Here is an 18,425-nt window from a genome sequence, read left to right as displayed (position 1 = left end):
GAATTCACTACATTAGTGTGTGGAAGTTCCGTACAAAAGGACTATTTGCCACTCACTCATTTATATGGATTTTGTTTGGAATTTAATATAAAAATATCTTAACCTTAAAGAAAAAAACAATTAAAGATGTTTAAAAATAATGGAGTTCTATTATGTCTCTAAATGTATACCACCTACTTATCTTTATAATCACATCAGTAGGGTTTAACTTCCTTCTTAGAATCATCAGAAATACAAGGATTAAAGAGACTTTCAAACTCTGTTTCATAAGAGACAAAAAGTTAGCGGATTTTTTATTTGCTTAGAAATGTACTATCAAGTGAAAAATTTGCATGCTTCATTAGTCTCAAGATGGGAATGTAGATGAGTACTTCAGAGTATGCTTCATGATGTCTCTTTTAAACACAGACATTCATTTTCTCAATTCACCATCTACATCAAAAAGCATATCGGAGTTGTTGGTCTCCAAGTTCATCAAACCCTAAAAAAGAAAAGCACTTGTTACTAAACAAGCTCCCAAGGATACAAATATGAAAGATTCTGTGTAAATGATATCTAGACGTGCTATGTTTAGTTAAGCAGGATAATTATAGTGTTAATAAACTATAAGGTACATCTGAGGTCAAACTCCCAATTGATGATTTCAGGTCTTGAATAATTCCTAGAAAGCCATAAGGATGTTACAGATAATATCAGTCAATTCAGACAGAAACAATTGAAAATAGTAAGTAGTTAAACTTTATGATTCCCAAAACATATTTAGTTTCCTAAGGACATTTTATGGACCATGAGCAAAATACCTTCAAGTACCTCTTATGCATGTCTTTAATTGCTTCCAAGAAGTGGCTCTGACTACATTTGGACAGTTTTAATGCTTGTTCTTCTTTTTTATAATTGTTCTCCAAATGTAAAAAGAAAACATTACTATAACAATTCTGTTAATTTTGTTGTTACTACCATGCAGCATGAACGCTAGACTAACAGTCAGCCATTTAATGTATCTCCAATACTAAAATGTTACATGAGCAAACATAATTCCATATGAAACTTAAAAGGAATAGTTTTCCACCTGATTTAACACTTTAACAAATATTATGAATAAATATACTTATATTTTTACAGTAACATTAAATGAATTTATACTACAAATTGTGGGGTAACATTCTTTTTTATAAAAAGGGTTTGCCATGCTACACATATTGGCCTTTGCCTCCCAAGTTGTTATGTTTATATGAATGCATGATGTAAACATGAACTTGGTAAAATCCTAGCCCGGGAAGTTTAACTCTAGGTAATGTTAATGCTTTTACCATAAGATGGCCTCCTTTTAATTAATAGCAGAAGCAATCCCAGGAGGTGGTTCACTACCTCATCTCTGTATCTACCCTCCACCTAAATTGTATGTGCCATGTCTTCTACTTTCTCTTCCTTTCTTAAGGATGCCTTATACTTGTTCTTTACTAAGCCCAATGTCTTCACTTGTCTCAACTATTCTCAAGAATTTCATCAATTGTAACTGTTATTTTAAATATATGACTCTTGCTTGCTGTCAGTGTAATGCCTATACAACTAACTTTTATAAAGTTTGAGTTAGAATGATCACAAGATCATGAACAGTCTTGATCAATTAAAGATACCCTTCCTCAAAATAAAGCCTAAAAAATGTCTGTGGACAAAGTTTGGTGGTAGATTGGTTTTCTCTAAGTTCCAATCTCAGTAATACAGCGAAGTACTAATACAAATTTCTCTTTGTACTCTTTATCTTAGCACACAACCATGGTAATTTGCATTTTTTAAAAACTTAAGACAAGCCCTTTACTCTTTTTCTCCCTGGGCTACTACATTCCTTTTTTTTTTCTTTATTCACTGTGATCAGCTTTGTACCTCACATTTCCACTCAAATCATCCTGATTAAGTACAATGACCTCCACTTTGTGAAGTTTATCTTAAAAAACCTGCACATTTAGATATAATGAGACAACGGATTAAAATTGGGTGTCTTCTTTGGTTGAACCCCACTGTTGGGAGAAAGTGTCTCATTGAACCTAGAGCTCATCCATTAGGCTACACCTGGTGGCTACGAAACTCTGGGAATCTTCTTATCTCTGAACGAAATCTGAGTTGGTGGTTATGAAATACTCACCACCCAATGAACTTTCATTTTTGTGGTAGTTTGTTTTTAGTTTTGCTAATTTGTTGTTGTTGCTGATAGTGTCGGTGGTTTGTGTGTTCATGCCTATGCAGGGAATATAAGCTCGGGTCTCCATGCCTACAGTGAAAAAGATTACCTACTAAACCATCTTCCAGCCCTGCAAATTTATCTTATTTTGCCTATTAGTAGCATATGACACAGTTACTGATCTTTTCTTCCTTAAAAGTTTTCTTTCACTCATTATAGTTTTCTTTCTACCAATTATTATGTTCCTTTACTAGTTCCCTCTCACCTCCGCCCCATGCAGAATTACAAGTATTGAAATACTCTGGGGGTCTGTCTTTAGACTCCTCATTTACACAGATGAGCACACCCCCTGAAATTTTATCCAGAGTTCAAGGTTTAAAAATTGCCTTCAATTGGAGTATTTATTTATTTTCTATCTTTAGTCCCTATCTCTTTTCTGAACTGACTCATAAGGTCGGCTACATCTGGTGGCTACGAAGCTCTGGGAATCTTCTTATCTCTGAACGAAATCTGAGTTTGGTGGTTATGAAATACTCACCACCCAATGAACTTTCATTTTGGCTTTTTTTTTTTTTTTGAAAATGGCTTTTCAGGTAGGAATGGATCTCCTGTTCATTTCAAATTGAATACTTCCCAAACTATTAACCAATCAAATAAAATTTAGTTACTATGGTCATCATCTCAGATCTTACTTGGAAACCATGTGATGACTACAGTAATTGGTACATTAATCGAGAGATGATTTAAAATAGTTAGTGATATTCTTTCACAGGAATATTCTGCCAGGGCTGTTGAGAAAGGTTGTTTCCATCCACTGTTGTTAGTAAATTTGTACTAAGTTTAGGATTGTGAGAACTGATTTTCCAGTTTGATTTGGTTTTCTAATATTAATAACAGAGTCCAGATGACACCAGTAAGAAAGCTTTCTCTCTCTTTTCGACTGTACCTGAGGCTGACATATTTTGCTTCCTTTTGTAGAAACTGGTAATCCTCTCTTCATCCTTCAGCAAATGTCTGCCTCTTGAAAATTTAAGATCTGGTCTACCATAAAGTGCCTAGTGGTTTTCATTTATATAGTATGTGACCATATCTCTCTGGTTTACAACTCAGTAGGACTAGAACAGAGCCAAAGATAGATAATGAAACTTGATTATGTTTTGTGTGCCCAACACAAGGCTAGTTTCTCTATTCCTACATGATACATAGTTATACTAGGTTAATTATAAAGGTAGTTATGATACAAACCACTGATTTTTCTTGCTGTTCATTGAAATTCTGGACATCCATATCAAACTTCTGAAATGTAGTTTTATACTGCTCACACGACTTGTTGTTGATCATCTCCCTGTAAAGCAAAGTAATGATATCAATCATATTTCAAACCAATATGAAAAAGAACATTTAAAACAAATTAAATTGACCATTTCATAGTAAAAAAGAAAAAAAGCAGTATAAAGTTATCTAATGGGAAATCAGCATAGAATTTTCCCTAAAAGATTATCAGAGAAGTCTTATTTTATGTTCTAGCTTTTCAAAATTAAATACGTTCTAATACATATATATCTTATTTTAGAAAATTGACTGTATTTCAAAGTATTTTTTCATTATTTTCTACCAAATATAAGGTCTAATTTATTTTCCTATATTGATTCAGTTAAGAATTTGTGCAAAACATAAGTCAATTAAAATATACCAATTGTCTGCATATGTAATTGATCCTTTTCCATATTGTTAAACATAATAAACCAGAAATTACATTTCTAAGATTTTGTGCAAGATTTCTTTGTTTCCACAATGATTGTTAATCAAAATTTAAAATCTCATTAACAGCTACTTAAAGTAGAAAATAATAATTTTCACAGACTTCTAAGAGTTAGATTTAGTTTCCTTCAAGGCATGAAGTTATAAGGTTAAATGCTTAGACAAAATCAAAGTCACACATTTTTACTAAAGGCTCAGACATGACTTTTTTTTAAACTTCAGCCACATATAATTTTTAAAACTATACAAGTGTGACCCTACAAAACTAACATCTCTACCTCTCCCTTTTGTTCATTTGCCAAAGTTGTCCTAACTTCTGGTTGCTTCCTTTGAAAGAATCTTTGATATAAGTTTCCATGTGTGTTCTCTTTATGTGACTCCAGGTCCAAGGTAACTGAAATAATCATCTGATATCTATGGGAAACAGGCATATATGTGCTGCACATATATGCCTGCAAGCAAAACACTAATACACATAAATAAGTCTAAAAAATAGGTATTAAGAACATTGTTTCCTAAGTCATGGAGGAAGTTTTGGGTCTATGATCCTAGTTTAGGAATCTTAAGCAGGATATGTCCAGTGTATAGGACAACGTAGGTTACATGGCAAAATTCAGGCCAGCTTGAACTACATGGTGAGACCATATCTCAAAGACAAATTATTGTCTTCTAAGAAAGCTCATGTAACATTCAAAAATATATAATTTAAAACAGATTATTTGAGATCTGAGTATCAATCTCTCACTGGTTAGTAAAGTTGTCTTTACTTTCAGTTATGTAATTCTTTTAAAAAAAACAAAAACAAGACAAAAAAACAAAAACAAAAACAAAAAAGCAGTGAGGGGATTGGAGAGATGATTCATCAGTTAAGAGCACTGGTTCCCTTCCATAGATCTGAGATTAGATTCCCAGCACCTCTAAGTTTGCTCACAACCTATAACTCCAGTTCCAGGGGATTCAATGCCTTCATCTGGTCTCCTCAGTTACCAGACATACAAGCTGTGAGCATACACACATGCAAGGAAAACAAACATACCCATAAAATGAAATTTTAAGAAAAGGAATAAGGGTTTCATTAAAGAATTTTTTTTTGCACTGTGCCATATAAAGACAGAAGCACAGAGGAGTCCTAGAAAAGAAAATGACTTAATATAAAATTAACACTGGGTCACATAAAAACTGTTGCATGTATAGAATTTGTATACATATCACTTAGCTTTGAATACATGGAACAATAAAAATGTTTACATCATTTTTGTTCCCCTAAAAATCCCTGTAAAGCAGTTACAAAGATGCCACAGAAGTTAAGAGGGTTTACTCTGAAAGGAGGAGGTTCGCAAGTTTGAATCTACTACCCATCTACAAAAGCCACCATTAATGGTTGCTTTTACAATAGCAGCACTGTGGTATGCAGAGTGAGAATTCCTAGGACTTGCTGGCTGCTTGTCTAGCTGCATGTTCAGTGACAGAACATGTCTTAAGGGAATAAGGTAGAAAGTAAAAGAGCAACAGCCAACAATCTCCTCTGCCCTCCACATATGTATACATGTACCACAGACACAAACATGCAAAAAAATAAAATAAAAATGAAGTTTCATTAATGTCACACCTCTTCAAAAAGCACCATTTTCACCTCTATACCATAGAAAAAAATAAGTCCATGGGGCTAAATCAAAAATATTTGCAAGAGTCTGTGTCATGGGTAGACTTTGTGTGCTGACTCTGCACCTAGTCTCACAATACCAACAGGAAACTCAACTCCCAGGTGCTCTAGTACTCCCAAGATCACAAGAATGGCTTTAACATCAGAAGTAACTGAGTCCCCAAGGATCCAGGGACACAGGAACTCCTACCTTGCCAGATGCATCCCCAACATCTGGAGTAACTCAGTCCCAAAGGATCCAGGGACACAGGCATTCTTGCCTTGGCAGTGGCATGGTTCCCTATTGGTCTGAAACTATAGCTGGATCAGACCTGGGGTACTGCCTTTGTACCCACTCTTAAAACACCCAGAAGGAGCTCAACTCTCGGGTATCTGAAATGCCCAAGATCACAGGATCACAAAAGAAGCATGACTCCACGGAGATCAGACAAACCAAGGGACACTCCAGTTCTGACAGAAGATCACAGCTGAGGGCACAACATCTTGCCCAACACCCTGTGTATCTGACACCCCCCACATAAACCAGGGAAAGAAAAACACCCTCCCAGACAGAGGCATGGGTTCCTTGCAGCTTGCATCTGTGTCCAGAGAAAAACTAGTGACTTGGCACCCCACCAAATCTTGCAACACCAAGAAAAATCTTCACTCCCCGGAGCTCTGACACAGGATCTCAGGAGATTGGTTATACCAGGGTTTGAGGATCCAAGAGGCAGCTTGACTTCCACGAGCTTAGACATACCCAGCATATCAGGATCCCAGGATCCCTGGATCCCAGAGACAGCTGGACTCTGATGAGTTCTGTCACAACCAGGGTTACAGGAGGGAGAAGCTCCAGTCAGAGACTGCAAGGGAAAGTAGTACCAAAGAAAATGAGATGGTGAGAGGTAAGCACAAGAATATAAGCAATAGAAACCAAGACTAGTTGGCATGATCAGAACACAGTTTGGCCACAGCAGCAAGTCCTGGATAGCCCAACATATTGGAAAAGAAAGATTCAGATTCAAAATCACATCTCAAGATGATGATAGAGTTCTTTAAGAACAAAAATAGTTTACTTAAAGAAATACAGGGAACACAGGTAAACAGCTAGAAGCCCTTAAAGAGTAAACACAAAATTCCCTTAAAGAATGAAGGAAAACACTATAAAACAGTGAAGGAATAGAACAAAATCCATTTAGTATCTAAAAATGGAAATAGAGGTAATAAAAAATCACAAAGAGATGAAACTGGAGAAAGAAAGAAAAAAAAAAAACTTAGGAGAAATAGATGCAAGCATCTCGAACAGAATACAAGAGATAGAATAGAGAATCTCAGGTACAGAAGATACTATAGAAAACATTGGCACAACAGTCTAAGAAAATGGAAAATGCAAACATCTCCTAACCCAAAACATCAAGGAAATCCAGGACAAAATGAGAAGACAAATCCTAAGGAAAATAGGTATAGACGAGAGAGAAGATTCACAAGTCAAAGGGCCAGCAAATATCTTCAACAAAATTATAGAAGAAAACTTCCCAAATCTAAAGAAAGTGATGCACATGAACATATTAGAAGTCCAAATAAACTGGACCAGAAAAGAAATCATTCCCCAAACATAATAATCAGAACAACAAATGCAATAAAGAAAGATAGACTGTTAAAAGCAGTAAGAAATTCAGCAAAGTGGCTAGATATAAAATTAACTCAAACCAATCAGTAGCTTTCCTCTAATCAAAGGATAAACAGGCTGAAAAAGAATTTATGGAAACAACACCCTTCACAATAGTCACAAACTATAAAACCTTGGTGTGACTCGAACCAAGCAAGCGAAAGATCTGTATGACAAGAACTTCATGTCTCTGAAAATAGAAATTGAAAATCTCAGAAGATGGAAAGATCTCCCATGATCATAGGTTGGCACAATTAATTCAGTAAAAATGGCCATCTTGCCAAAAGCAATCTATAGATTCAATGCAATCTCCATCAAAATTGAATCTAAATTCTTCATTGAGATATAAAGAGGAATTTGAAAAATCATTTGGAATAACAAAATTCCAGGATATAAAAAAATATTCTCAACAATAAAAGAAGTTCAGGCGGAACCATCCCTGACCTCAAGCTGTATTATAGAGAAATAGTGAGAAAAATGTATGGTAATGGTACAGAGACAATGACTTCATGAAATTCACAGGCAAATGGATGGATCTAAAATATATCATCCTGTGTGAAGTAACCCAATCCCAAAAGGACAAACATGGCATGCACTCACTGATAAGTGGATATTAGCCTAAATGCTCAGAATACCCAAAATGTAATTAACAGAACATGAAGCTCAGGAAGAAAGAAAAATAAAGTGTGGGTGTTTCAGTCCTTCTTAGAATGGGGAACTATATAAACCTGGGAAAAATATGGAGACAAAATACAGAGCAGAGACTGAAGGAATGACCATCTAGAATCTGCCTAACATGTAGATTCATTCCATACACAGACAGAACACAAACCCAGTCACGATTGTGGATGCCAACAAGTACTTGCTGACAGGAGCCTAATAATGTTGTCTCCTGAGAGGCTCTTTCAGAGAAAAGAGGCTGATGCTCATAGCCAACCATCAGACCAATCATAGGGTCCCCAGTGGAACAGTTAGAGGAAGGACTGAAGGAGCTGAAGGGGTTTGCAATCTTATAGGAAGAACTACAATATGAAAGAACCAGACCACCCCCAGAGCACCCAGGGACTAAGCCACCAACCAAAGATGGGGTCCCATGGCTCCAGCTGCATATATAGCAGAGGATGGCCTAGTCAGACATCAGTGGGAGGAGAGGTCCTTGGTCCTGTGAAGGTTCGATGTCCCAGTGTAGGCAAATACAAGTGTGGGGAGGTGGGAGTGGGTGGGTGGGAAAAACCCTCATAGAAGCACAGAGAGGTGTAATGGAATAGGGAGTTTCTGGGGTGAAACCAAGAAAGGGCTATTACTTGAAAAGCAAATAAAGATAATATCTAATAAAAATAAAAATGAATTAAAATAAAAATTATTACAAAAATAGGAATAACTCATTAAGATATAATATAGTATATTAACTAATATTTCCTAATATGTAAATTATGTTAATACTATATAGTTTCAAACAAATTATATATCTAAAATGTTCCTTCAAATTTTCCCAGAATATTTTGTACTGGATATCTGTGAAGTAATTCAAGTTCTAAAAATTAAGGATGATGGGGATACAGTTTGATGGCTCAGCTTTTGTCCTACAAGCAGGATGATGAGAATTTGACCCACAGCACTATACCCTCCAAGAAAACCACTCAAATTACAGATTAATCTTACGGAAACATTGTTTGTAATATACATCACATTCCAATTATTAATACAGATTACTTGCTATACAATCAATTAAAATTTTCTGGAAGTACTTACACTAAGAAGGAAATAATAAGTTTGAACATATTACCGTGTATCTCCAACGATTTCTTCAGGAATTTCATTCTCATCATCATGAGTTACTGGATTCTGTTCTGGGTTGATAATAAAACATGATATTAAAACAATTATTTTATTTTGCAAATTTTAATGAAATACTTTGTGATCATTCAGGCATAGTGCCAACATTAGGTTTCAAACAGATCTATTATTTGTCTAGAACTTAAACAAAATGAAGTAATGTCTAATTGTCATCTAAAATATGTTTTAAGTTCTTTATTTACATGTTGTGTTTAAAGACAAGAGATACAATATGAGATTTTCGATCTCCTTTACAAGCCTAATTAGAATAACTGAGAAAAAAAGGAAGTGTAACATCAATGCACAACATTAAATATCTGGTACCTTCCATAAGATCCAATTTTGAAGCATTCCCATCTTGCTGTTCACCACTTAACAAATTCCTGTTTTCTATTGGTGTCTCTACAGAACTTGCAAAACGCTGCCATTCCTCTGAGAAACTTACGTTTTCTGAATTAAAATAAAAATGAATAAATAAATTTTCTCAAGCCATTTGAATCCAAAAAAATATTTAAACTAATAAAATTGAAATATAAAATAACATTAAGGAATGATTTTTATAAAAACAGTACTTCATAATTGCATGAAGGGTTTAAAGATAAAACCATATTTCTATTACCCTCTTATTTAATCCAAAAGACTTTAGTATTTGAATATGGAACACAATAGTTGCCTTCAAAAATAGCCATTATTAACCTTGTCTTTAATATATACAAATTTTTACAAAGAATTATTTAAGTTGAATAAAGTATCTTGGGCTTCCTTACTATAAAGGACTAAGAGGTTGTTATTTTTCAGTTTAAAAACTCTCTCTCTCTCTCTCTCTCTCTCTCTCTCTCTCTCTCTCTCTCTCTCTTTCTCACACACACACACAAAAACGCTATGGTGGCTTTAACTGTGACTTCAATTTGGTTTATATCTAATCATAGGAGGATCTGCATTTTGGTCCGATTCCTGCAGGTTTTTGATAAAATTAAGCAACTTTGTCTGCATTTCAATCTCCAAATAAAATCATAGTTCTTATTATCACAAGCAAGTTCCTCAATCTTTTTCATTGCAATACAAATCTAAAGCAAATGTAAATTATAAAGTTCTGCCTGGCTGGACATATATTTTACTGCTACAGCAAGAAACTCTGGTTTCAATCTTCAACAATGAAAATAAAATTAAAAAAAAATAAAGCAGGCATGTTCCCTCAGGCCCCAGTACATTTGTAAGGCTGAGGACTTCAGTTTCAAGGCAAGTCCAAGCTGCACATGAGGTTTCTGACACTCCTGAGATACAAAGTTAGAGTTCACTTCCCTAAACCAAAACAATGCATAAATAAACACAGCCTGGCCTGAATTATGTCTGAAGACCCAGAACTTCTCAGGCTGAGAGGAGCCTCTGGTTTTGGAGGCAGTTTGCGGCCTATATATACAAATGTCGGCAATCTGGACTTTCAATACCAGGTAGAGGACAATGAAGACTGGTCTTCAGTTTGTTTTTCATGAATTCCTGGCAGGCAGCAGCAGCAACAACACAGAAAATGTTCTAGTCTGTTTCCACCACTAATCGACCTCCAGTTTACTCACACCTCACATCCCCAGGCCCCAAAAAGACTTTCAGGGTCTCCAAATCCCTGGACTTCCTGCTTTCTGCTAGGTGCTGTCTGTTTAAACTCCTGCCCTTAGCGAATTTCTCTGTTTTTCTCCACAGAGGTCTAGGTGGGTAAAGTCGATTGTGAACCCAGAAGTGGTATAATCCAGGGTCCAGTAAGGCTCACCTCCTCTCCTTACTCCTGAAGTAACACCTCTGCCCCAACACCTTCACCCCACCTTGACCCACAGCTGAACCATAATTAACCAACTTTCAACAGGTCACTGACAACCTCCACAGAGACTTCTCCCTACCATGCTTCCTCAAGAACTAGTCTTGGTAGCCACCACAAAGCATACTGGTAACAGGGTTTGGACAGTGGGAAAACAATCTCAGACATGACCCTTGCTGATTGGCTGTGATTGCACATGCGTACTCAATGTGATATAGGCTCTATCAGACATCTGTCATTGAACTAGCAAAAAAGAGCTAGTATTTTAGCTGCCACTGCTACCCAGAAGCCTTCCTTTTTCAAAGGTTGCAATTCTAACTTGAAAGATAAAATAAAATGAACCCCAAAGAAGACTCTCCTACTTTGTTTCAGTCGAAGGGGCTGTTGTGTGCAATTCTGATTTGTTTTATTATTAAACTAACGTGATTGTGCATGTTTGTATTTGTTCAACATGCATGTTTTGTGCTCATAGAAACTAGAACAGGATGCCAAATCCCCTGGTTCTAGAATTACAAATGGCTGTGCGCCATTATGTGGGTCCTAGGAACTAAACCTTTGTTCTCTCCAAGAGCAACAAGTGCTCTTAATTTCTAAGCCATCTTTCCATCCCTGTCTTGTGCATGTTTTAGGGTATGCTGGATCATTTCTCTTGATAGGTGTTTATTTTTACTATACAGTGGACATTATAAAAACATGACACTTTCCTAATATTGTGTATTTCCATAAAAAGAAGAAAAAAAACACCATAATTTTAATGGATTGTGTAAATCATAAAAAGAGATTGAGCAAAAATGATGTGTATACATTTTAGTATATGTTTGCATATGGAGTCTAGAAATGGACATCCTCTGTATTCTCAATCATATTCCAACTTACATACACACACACACACACACACACACACACACACACACACACACATTATATATATATATATATATATATATATATATATATATATATATATATATATATATATATATATATATATATATATATATATATATATATATATATATATATATTTGTTTTTTTGAGACAGGGTTTCACTGTGTAGCCCTGGTTGTCCTGGAACTCACCCTGTAGACCAGAGTGGCCTCAAACTCAGAAATCCCCCTGCCCCCCTGATTCTGCCTCCCAAATGCTGGGATTAAATGCATGTGCCACCACTGCCTGACCCAACTTAAATCTTGAGACAGAGTCTCTCTGAATCTGCAGCTCACCAATGTATCTAGCCTGGCTAGCCAGCTAGCTGTTTCTACCTACTCAGCACTGGGCTGCAGCCTGAATTTTTAAAGTGATTGTAAGTGACTGAATATTGATGCAAAAATACTCAATAAAAGCTTTGTAAACCGAATCAAAGAATATATCAAAATGATCATCCATCATAATCAAGTACACTTCATCCCTGTGATGCAGGGGTGGCTTAATATATGGAAATCCATCAACTTTATCCAAAATAGAAACAAACTCCAAGAAAAAAAATCATGATCATCTCATTAGATGATGAGAAAGCATTTGACAAAATACATCACCCAGTCATAATAGAAGTCCAGGAAAGATCAGGAAGTCAAGGCCCATAACTAAACATAATAAAAGCAATAGAGAACAAACCTGTAGCCTACATCAAAATAAATGGTTAGAAACTTGAAGCAATCCCACAAAAATCAGGGACTAAACAAGGCTGCCCCCTTTCTGCCTACTTATCCACTATAGTACTTGAAGTCCTAGCCAGAGAAATTTGAAAACAAAAAGGAGATCAAGGGGATTCGAATTGGAAAGGAAGAAGTCAAAATATCGTATATCCAGAAGATATGATAGCATGTATCAGAGACCATAAAAATTACACCAGAGAAATCCTAAATCTGATAAACAACTTCAGTGCAGTAGCTGAATATAAAGTTAACTCAAACTTATCAGTGGCCTTTCTACACTCAAAGGATAAAGAAGATGAAAAAGAAATTAGGGAAACAACACCGTTCACAATAGTCACAAATAATATAAAAAACTTTGATGTGACTCTAAGTGAGGAAGTGAAAGATCTGTATGAAAAAAACTGTAAGTCTCTGAAGAAAGAAATCAAAGACCTCAGAAGATGGAAAGATCTCCCATGCTCAGGAATTCGCAGGATTGATGTACTAAAAATGGCTATCTTGTGGAAAGCAATCTACAGATTCAATGCAATCCCCATCAAAATTCTAACATAATTCTTAACTGAGTTAGAAAGAGATATTTGCAAACTCATCTGGATTAAAAAAAAAAAAAAAAAAAAAAAAAAAAAAAAAAAAAAAAAAAACACCTAGGACAACAAAAACTATTCTCAACAGTAAAAGAACCTCTGGTGGAATCATCATGCCTGACCTAAAGTTGTACTACAGAACAATTGTGATAAAAACTGGATGGTACTTGTATGGCAACAGACAAGTCGACCAATGGAATAGAATCAAAGACACAGAAATGAACCCACACACCTATGGTCACTTGACTTTGACAAGGGAGCTAAAACCATCCAGTGGAAAAAAAAAACATCATTTTCAACAAATGGTGCTGGCACAACTAATGGTTATCATGTAGAATAATGTGAATTGATCCATTTCTATCTCTTTGTACTAAGGTCAAATCCAAGTGGATCAAGGAACTCCACATAAAACCAGAGACACTGAAACTTATAGAGGAGTAAGTGGGGAAGAGCTTCGAAGATATGGGCACAGGGGGGAAATTCCTGAGCAGAACAGCAATAGATTGTGTTATAAGATTAAGATTAGACAAATTTGACCTTATAAAATTGCAAAGCTTCTGTAAGACAAAGGACACTGACAATAGGACAAAACAGCAACCAAGAGATGGGAAAAAATCTTTACCAATACTAAATCAGATAGGGGACTAATATCCAATATATATATATATATCAAGAAGCTGGACTCCTGAAAATCAAATAACCCTATTAAAAATTTGGGACAGAACTAAGCAAAGAATCCTCAAGTAAGGAATTCTGAATGGCTGAGAAACACCTAAAAATGTTCAACATCCTTAATTATCAGGGAAGTGTAAGTCAAAATAACCGTGAGATTCCACATCACACGAGTCAGAATGGCTAAGATCTAAAGCTCAGATGACAGCACATGCTGGTGATAATGTGGTGAAAGAAGAACACTCTTCCATTGCTGGTGGGATTGCAAGCTGTTACAACCACTCTGGAAAGCAGTCTGGTGTTTCCTCAGAAAATTTGACAGAGTTCTACTGGAAGATTCAGCAATATTCCTCCTGGGCATATTTCCAGAAGATATTCCAACTTGTTATAATGACCCATGCTTCAGTATGTTCATAGCAGCCTTATTTATAGTAGCAAGTAGCTGAAAAGAACCCAGATGTCCCTCTTCAGAGGAAGGGATACAGAAAATATGGTACATTTACATAATGAATTACTGCATAGCCATTAAAAATAATGAATTCATGAAATTCTTAGACAAATGAATGCATCTGGATGATATCTTCCTAAGTGAGATAACCCAATCACAAAAGAACACACATGATATGCACTCACTGCTATGTGGATATTATCCCAGAAGCTCAGAATAACCAAGATACAATCTTCAAAACCCATGAAACTCAAGAAGAAAGAAGACCAAAGTATGGATATATTTTTCCTTCTTAAAATGGGGAAAATACCAATGGCAGGAGTTACAGAGACAAAGATTTGAGCTGAGACTGAAGGAATCCAGAGACTGGCTCACTAGGGGATCAATCCCATAAACCAACACCAAAGCCAGACACTATTGAAGATGCCAACAAGAGCGTGTGGACAGGAGACTGATATAGCTGTCTCCTGAGAGGCTCTGCCAGTGCCTGACAAATACAGAAGTGGATGATCACAGACATCCATTGGACTGAGCACAGTGTCCCCAATGATGGACCTAGAGAAAGTACCCAAGGAACATGAGGGATTTGCAGCCCCATAGGAGGAACAACAATATGAACTGACCAGTACCCCCAGAGTTCCATGGGAATATATCTCCAATCAAATAAAACAGATGGTGGGACTTACCATACCACTTGCCTATGTAGGAGAGGATGGCCTAGTCAGTTATCAATGGGAAAAGAGACCCTTGGTCCTGTAAATGTCCTATGCCCCAGAATTAGGGAATGCCTAGGCCAGGAAGTGTGAGTGGGTATGGCGGAGAGCAGGGGGAGAGGGGAGAGGAGAGGGGATTTTCAAAAGGAAAATAGAAAAGGGAATAATATTTGAAATGTAAATAAAGAAAATATATGATAGAAAAAAAGGAATGAAATAATTTATTTGCAGGTTTTATAAAATAAACACCCTTTCTGCTAACATATAGGAAAAACATCAGGTCTTTTCCTGGGGTAAAATCATAGCTAGTTATTGTTTCTAAACATATTGTGACTACAGCGCTAAGAGTAAGTATATGTGCTGCTAAAACTCAGGTATAGGAATATATAGATATAGGTAAAATTAGAAAGGAAGTATATGAAAACTCTTAGCAAAGAATTCTTCAATTTCAGGTGACTAACTTAAAGTCTAAATATCTGCAGGACACAATACCCAACACTGGATATACTAGACCTTCAGAATGAGCCTCCTCCAAAAAATTTATGTCATCGTCTTCATCATCATAGTCAAGAAGTAATAAGTAACCGTCCTTTGGTATCGCCCACAGTTTCTTAAGAGCCATTTTTCTCTTAAGCACTCAGATGTCTTCTTAGTTAAAAAAATAAAATAAAAAGGAAAAAAGAAAAAAATTAGTTATCTGAATCCAAAGGTATCATTTTAATAGTTAAACATGTCAAAAGGTCAAATAATTATCTTAGCTCAATGAAAGATTGTTTCTTTTGTTTTATAACAGTTATATTTTTAATAATTTGTCTTTATCAGAGCATTTTATATACATATTCCATATGGTGACATATATATACGTATATATATTCAATATGGTGACATATATATATATATGTGTGTGTGTATATATGTATATATATATTTATATGTATGAATGTATATATATATATGTGTGTGTGTGTGTGTGTGTGTGTGTGTGTGTGTGTGTGTGTGTGTGTGTGTGCTTCCCCTTTCGGTTTCCTCCATGTATCCCATTTATCATGTCCTTCTCCCTCGCAAATTTGTTTTAAAATCTTCTTTAACTTACTTAACTTAGTTATTTAAAAACCTTCTTTAGAACCAAAGTTAACAATCTGCCATTTCTCAGTTTTAAAAAGGCAAAAACAGGCTAGCCTTTAATATGTGAGTCCTCCCCTTCCCACCAAAACAATGAGCAAAACGTGTTTGCATGTAACCTTTGAGGCATCTGAATTTTGATACTATCCCCCAAAGATTCTTTTTAAACAATACATCACCAATTCTGTTTCTCAGTGTATCTCAGTATTAAAGTAAAATCACAGTACTATGCAGAAAGATAATGAACATGGTAATTATATATCCATGTCAAGAAACCCCAATGCTCAGTCTACAACAAACACTCACCACTGCCACCCACACAGAAAATTCTTATATTGGAGAAATTAGGGATTGGGGGAAGCCCAGGATTTCAAACATCTATAGATTGCAAGTTCAAAGCCAGCCCAAGCCAGGCCAGCCTGAGCTACAAAGGAAGATCCCATCCTACGGAACTAAAATTGAGAGAAAAAGCTGAACTTGGTGGTCCAAGTCTTTAATCCCAATACATGGGCGATTGAAATAGGAGAATCTTTGGTCTGAATCCATCCCAGATTACTTATTAAACTCTTTCAATGTCTCCTCTTCTTCTTTACTTTCATTCTTCCTATGCCACTTCCCTGTCTGCAATTTCCATACAGTCTGTACCAAAGGAACACACCATAGAGAAAACAATGAAGAGGGAGGAATCCTCAGTGTGTTTCTAACGGTTCTAGGACAGCACACAGGACAAGTGCCAAGGCTCCTCACCCAATGGCTCCCTGCTCCCTTGACCGCCAGTCCTGCAGCCAGCTCTCTGATCCTATCCCGGGGACCCAAGATTGTGTCCTCCTAGGGTTCACAATTCTCTAAGGCCCTGGGCTGTTCAATCCTCTGCCATGAATACAGTAGTCCACCTTCATTTTACCCTCAGAAGCCATAGAAATGGCGATGAGGAGGCTTTTCCCCACAGAGTGGCCTCCTGGGCCTGAGATGCCCTGTCACACCTTGATTAACTGTCCAACAACCCTGACCAGAGCCGATTATCACTTACAGGTTATCTCAGAGGTGAACACCTTCACAACTGCACCCTTCCACGCTCAGCTCCTCAATGGTAAAAAAACCGTTGTCAGCAACGATGCCCGGACAGAGGATTCTGAGGACCCTTTGTGATGCCAGCTGGAGAAAATAGGTCTCACCCAGGGACTGCGCTGATTGGCTGAATATACCCTGCACATGCGTACATGGAGTACCAGACACCATCACTTCTAAGGGAGTTTTCAGGAGGTGGGAATGAGTTACTACTGGCTTTAAGACAATTTCTACATGTATAAGCCCTTACAGACTTGAAAAACTTGAACAAACTTGAATACATGTGAAACATATGAAACACTGCAAATGGCACTACTTTATTTCAACTGTAGAGGCTCTTGTATGCAATTTTGTTTTCTATTTATTTATGTTCATAACATTTAATGTGTGTGGACTTTTTCGGCATGTACATAAGCACACCACACGTGGATATTCTGTCCTAAGCGATCAGAATGGAGCATCCAGATCCCCTATAATTCTGATACCATCCTGTCTCCACCTTCCTGGTACTGAGCTTGATTACAAGAGTGTGCTAGGCCCTGCAGGCCCTCTCTCTCACTTATTACTCTGTTGCCTACAGAGGCTGGAAGTGTGCACTGATTTTCTGAAACTTTAGCTGTGCATAAATTGTGAGCCACTATGTGGATGCTTTGTGCCTGGTCACCTGCATAGAACAGGTGCTTTTAACAGCTGAGTCATTTTTCCAACCACTGTTTTTTGCACTTATTTGCACTCCTCTGGCCTCTTCAGGTACAGGACATACATGTGGTGTGTTTAAATTTATGTTAACCCAACACACATACACACACACACACACACACACAGACACACACACATACACAAACAAACACACATAATGATATATTTTTTAATTTGCATATTTCTCTTTTACCCCTTTTGTCCTATGTCATAACTTGTCCAGTTTTCTTGTGAGGGGCATTCCTTTTCATTTTGTTTCTTTGTTCTTTGTTTATTTTTTTCAGAATTTTCTACTAGATATTTTCTTCATTTGCATTTCAAATGCGATCCTGAAAGTCCCCTATACCTTCCCCCTAATCCTGTCCTGCTCCCCTACCCATCCACTCCCACTTTTTGTCCCTGGCATTTCCCTGTACTGCAGCAAATAAAGTTTGCAAACATAGGAGCCTCTCTTCCCATAGTTGGCCGATTGGGCCATCTTCTGCTACATAAAAAACTAGAGACACAAGCTCTGATGGTACTGATTAGTTCATATTGTTGTTCCACCTATAGGGTTGCAGACCCCTT

At 36.6% G+C, this 18,425-nt stretch overlaps 1 protein-coding gene across 2 annotated transcripts; it reads right to left on the bottom strand.

The window, feature by feature from the left end:
- Positions 1-266: 266 nt before the first annotated feature.
- Positions 267-17,183, bottom strand: Gm14590 (predicted gene 14590). Of its 2 annotated transcripts, none has more exons than NM_001359708.1 (6): positions 17,122-17,183; positions 15,483-15,617; positions 9,412-9,537; positions 9,038-9,101; positions 3,425-3,524; positions 267-481 (listed from the first exon to the last, which is right to left on the bottom strand). In NM_001359708.1, the coding sequence occupies exons 2-6, from the start codon at positions 15,589-15,591 to the stop codon at positions 413-415; spliced, it is 468 nt and encodes a 155-aa protein (NP_001346637.1). In that variant the 5' UTR covers positions 15,592-15,617; positions 17,122-17,183; the 3' UTR covers positions 267-412. The 2 variants fall into 2 exon arrangements, with proteins under 2 accessions (NP_001346637.1, NP_001346639.1); NM_001359710.1 differs by having other exon boundaries at positions 15,483-15,614.
- Between the last annotated feature and the right edge of the window lie 1,242 nt (positions 17,184-18,425).

This window comes from Mus musculus, chromosome X, assembly GCF_000001635.26.
Source record: "Mus musculus strain C57BL/6J chromosome X, GRCm38.p6 C57BL/6J".
Classification (NCBI taxonomy): domain Eukaryota; kingdom Metazoa; phylum Chordata; class Mammalia; order Rodentia; family Muridae; genus Mus; species Mus musculus.
The sequence above is the reverse complement of the archived record's forward strand: the minus strand, read 5'-3'. Positions and strand labels throughout refer to the sequence as shown.

Bases quoted from the DNA above. Each gene is read 5' to 3' on its own strand.
- Gm14590 (NM_001359708.1), bottom strand. From the start codon at position 15,591: ATGGCTCTTAAGAAACTGTGGGCGATACCAAAGGACGGTTACTTATTA. The intron at 9,538-15,482 runs GTCTAGTATATC...ATTTTAATTCAG, and splicing joins GGAGGAGGCTCATTCTGAAG to AAAACGTAAGTTTCTCAGAG. The intron at 482-3,424 runs GTTTGTATCATA...TTTCTTTTTTAG, and splicing joins AACAGCAAGAAAAATCAGTG to GGTTTGATGAACTTGGAGAC.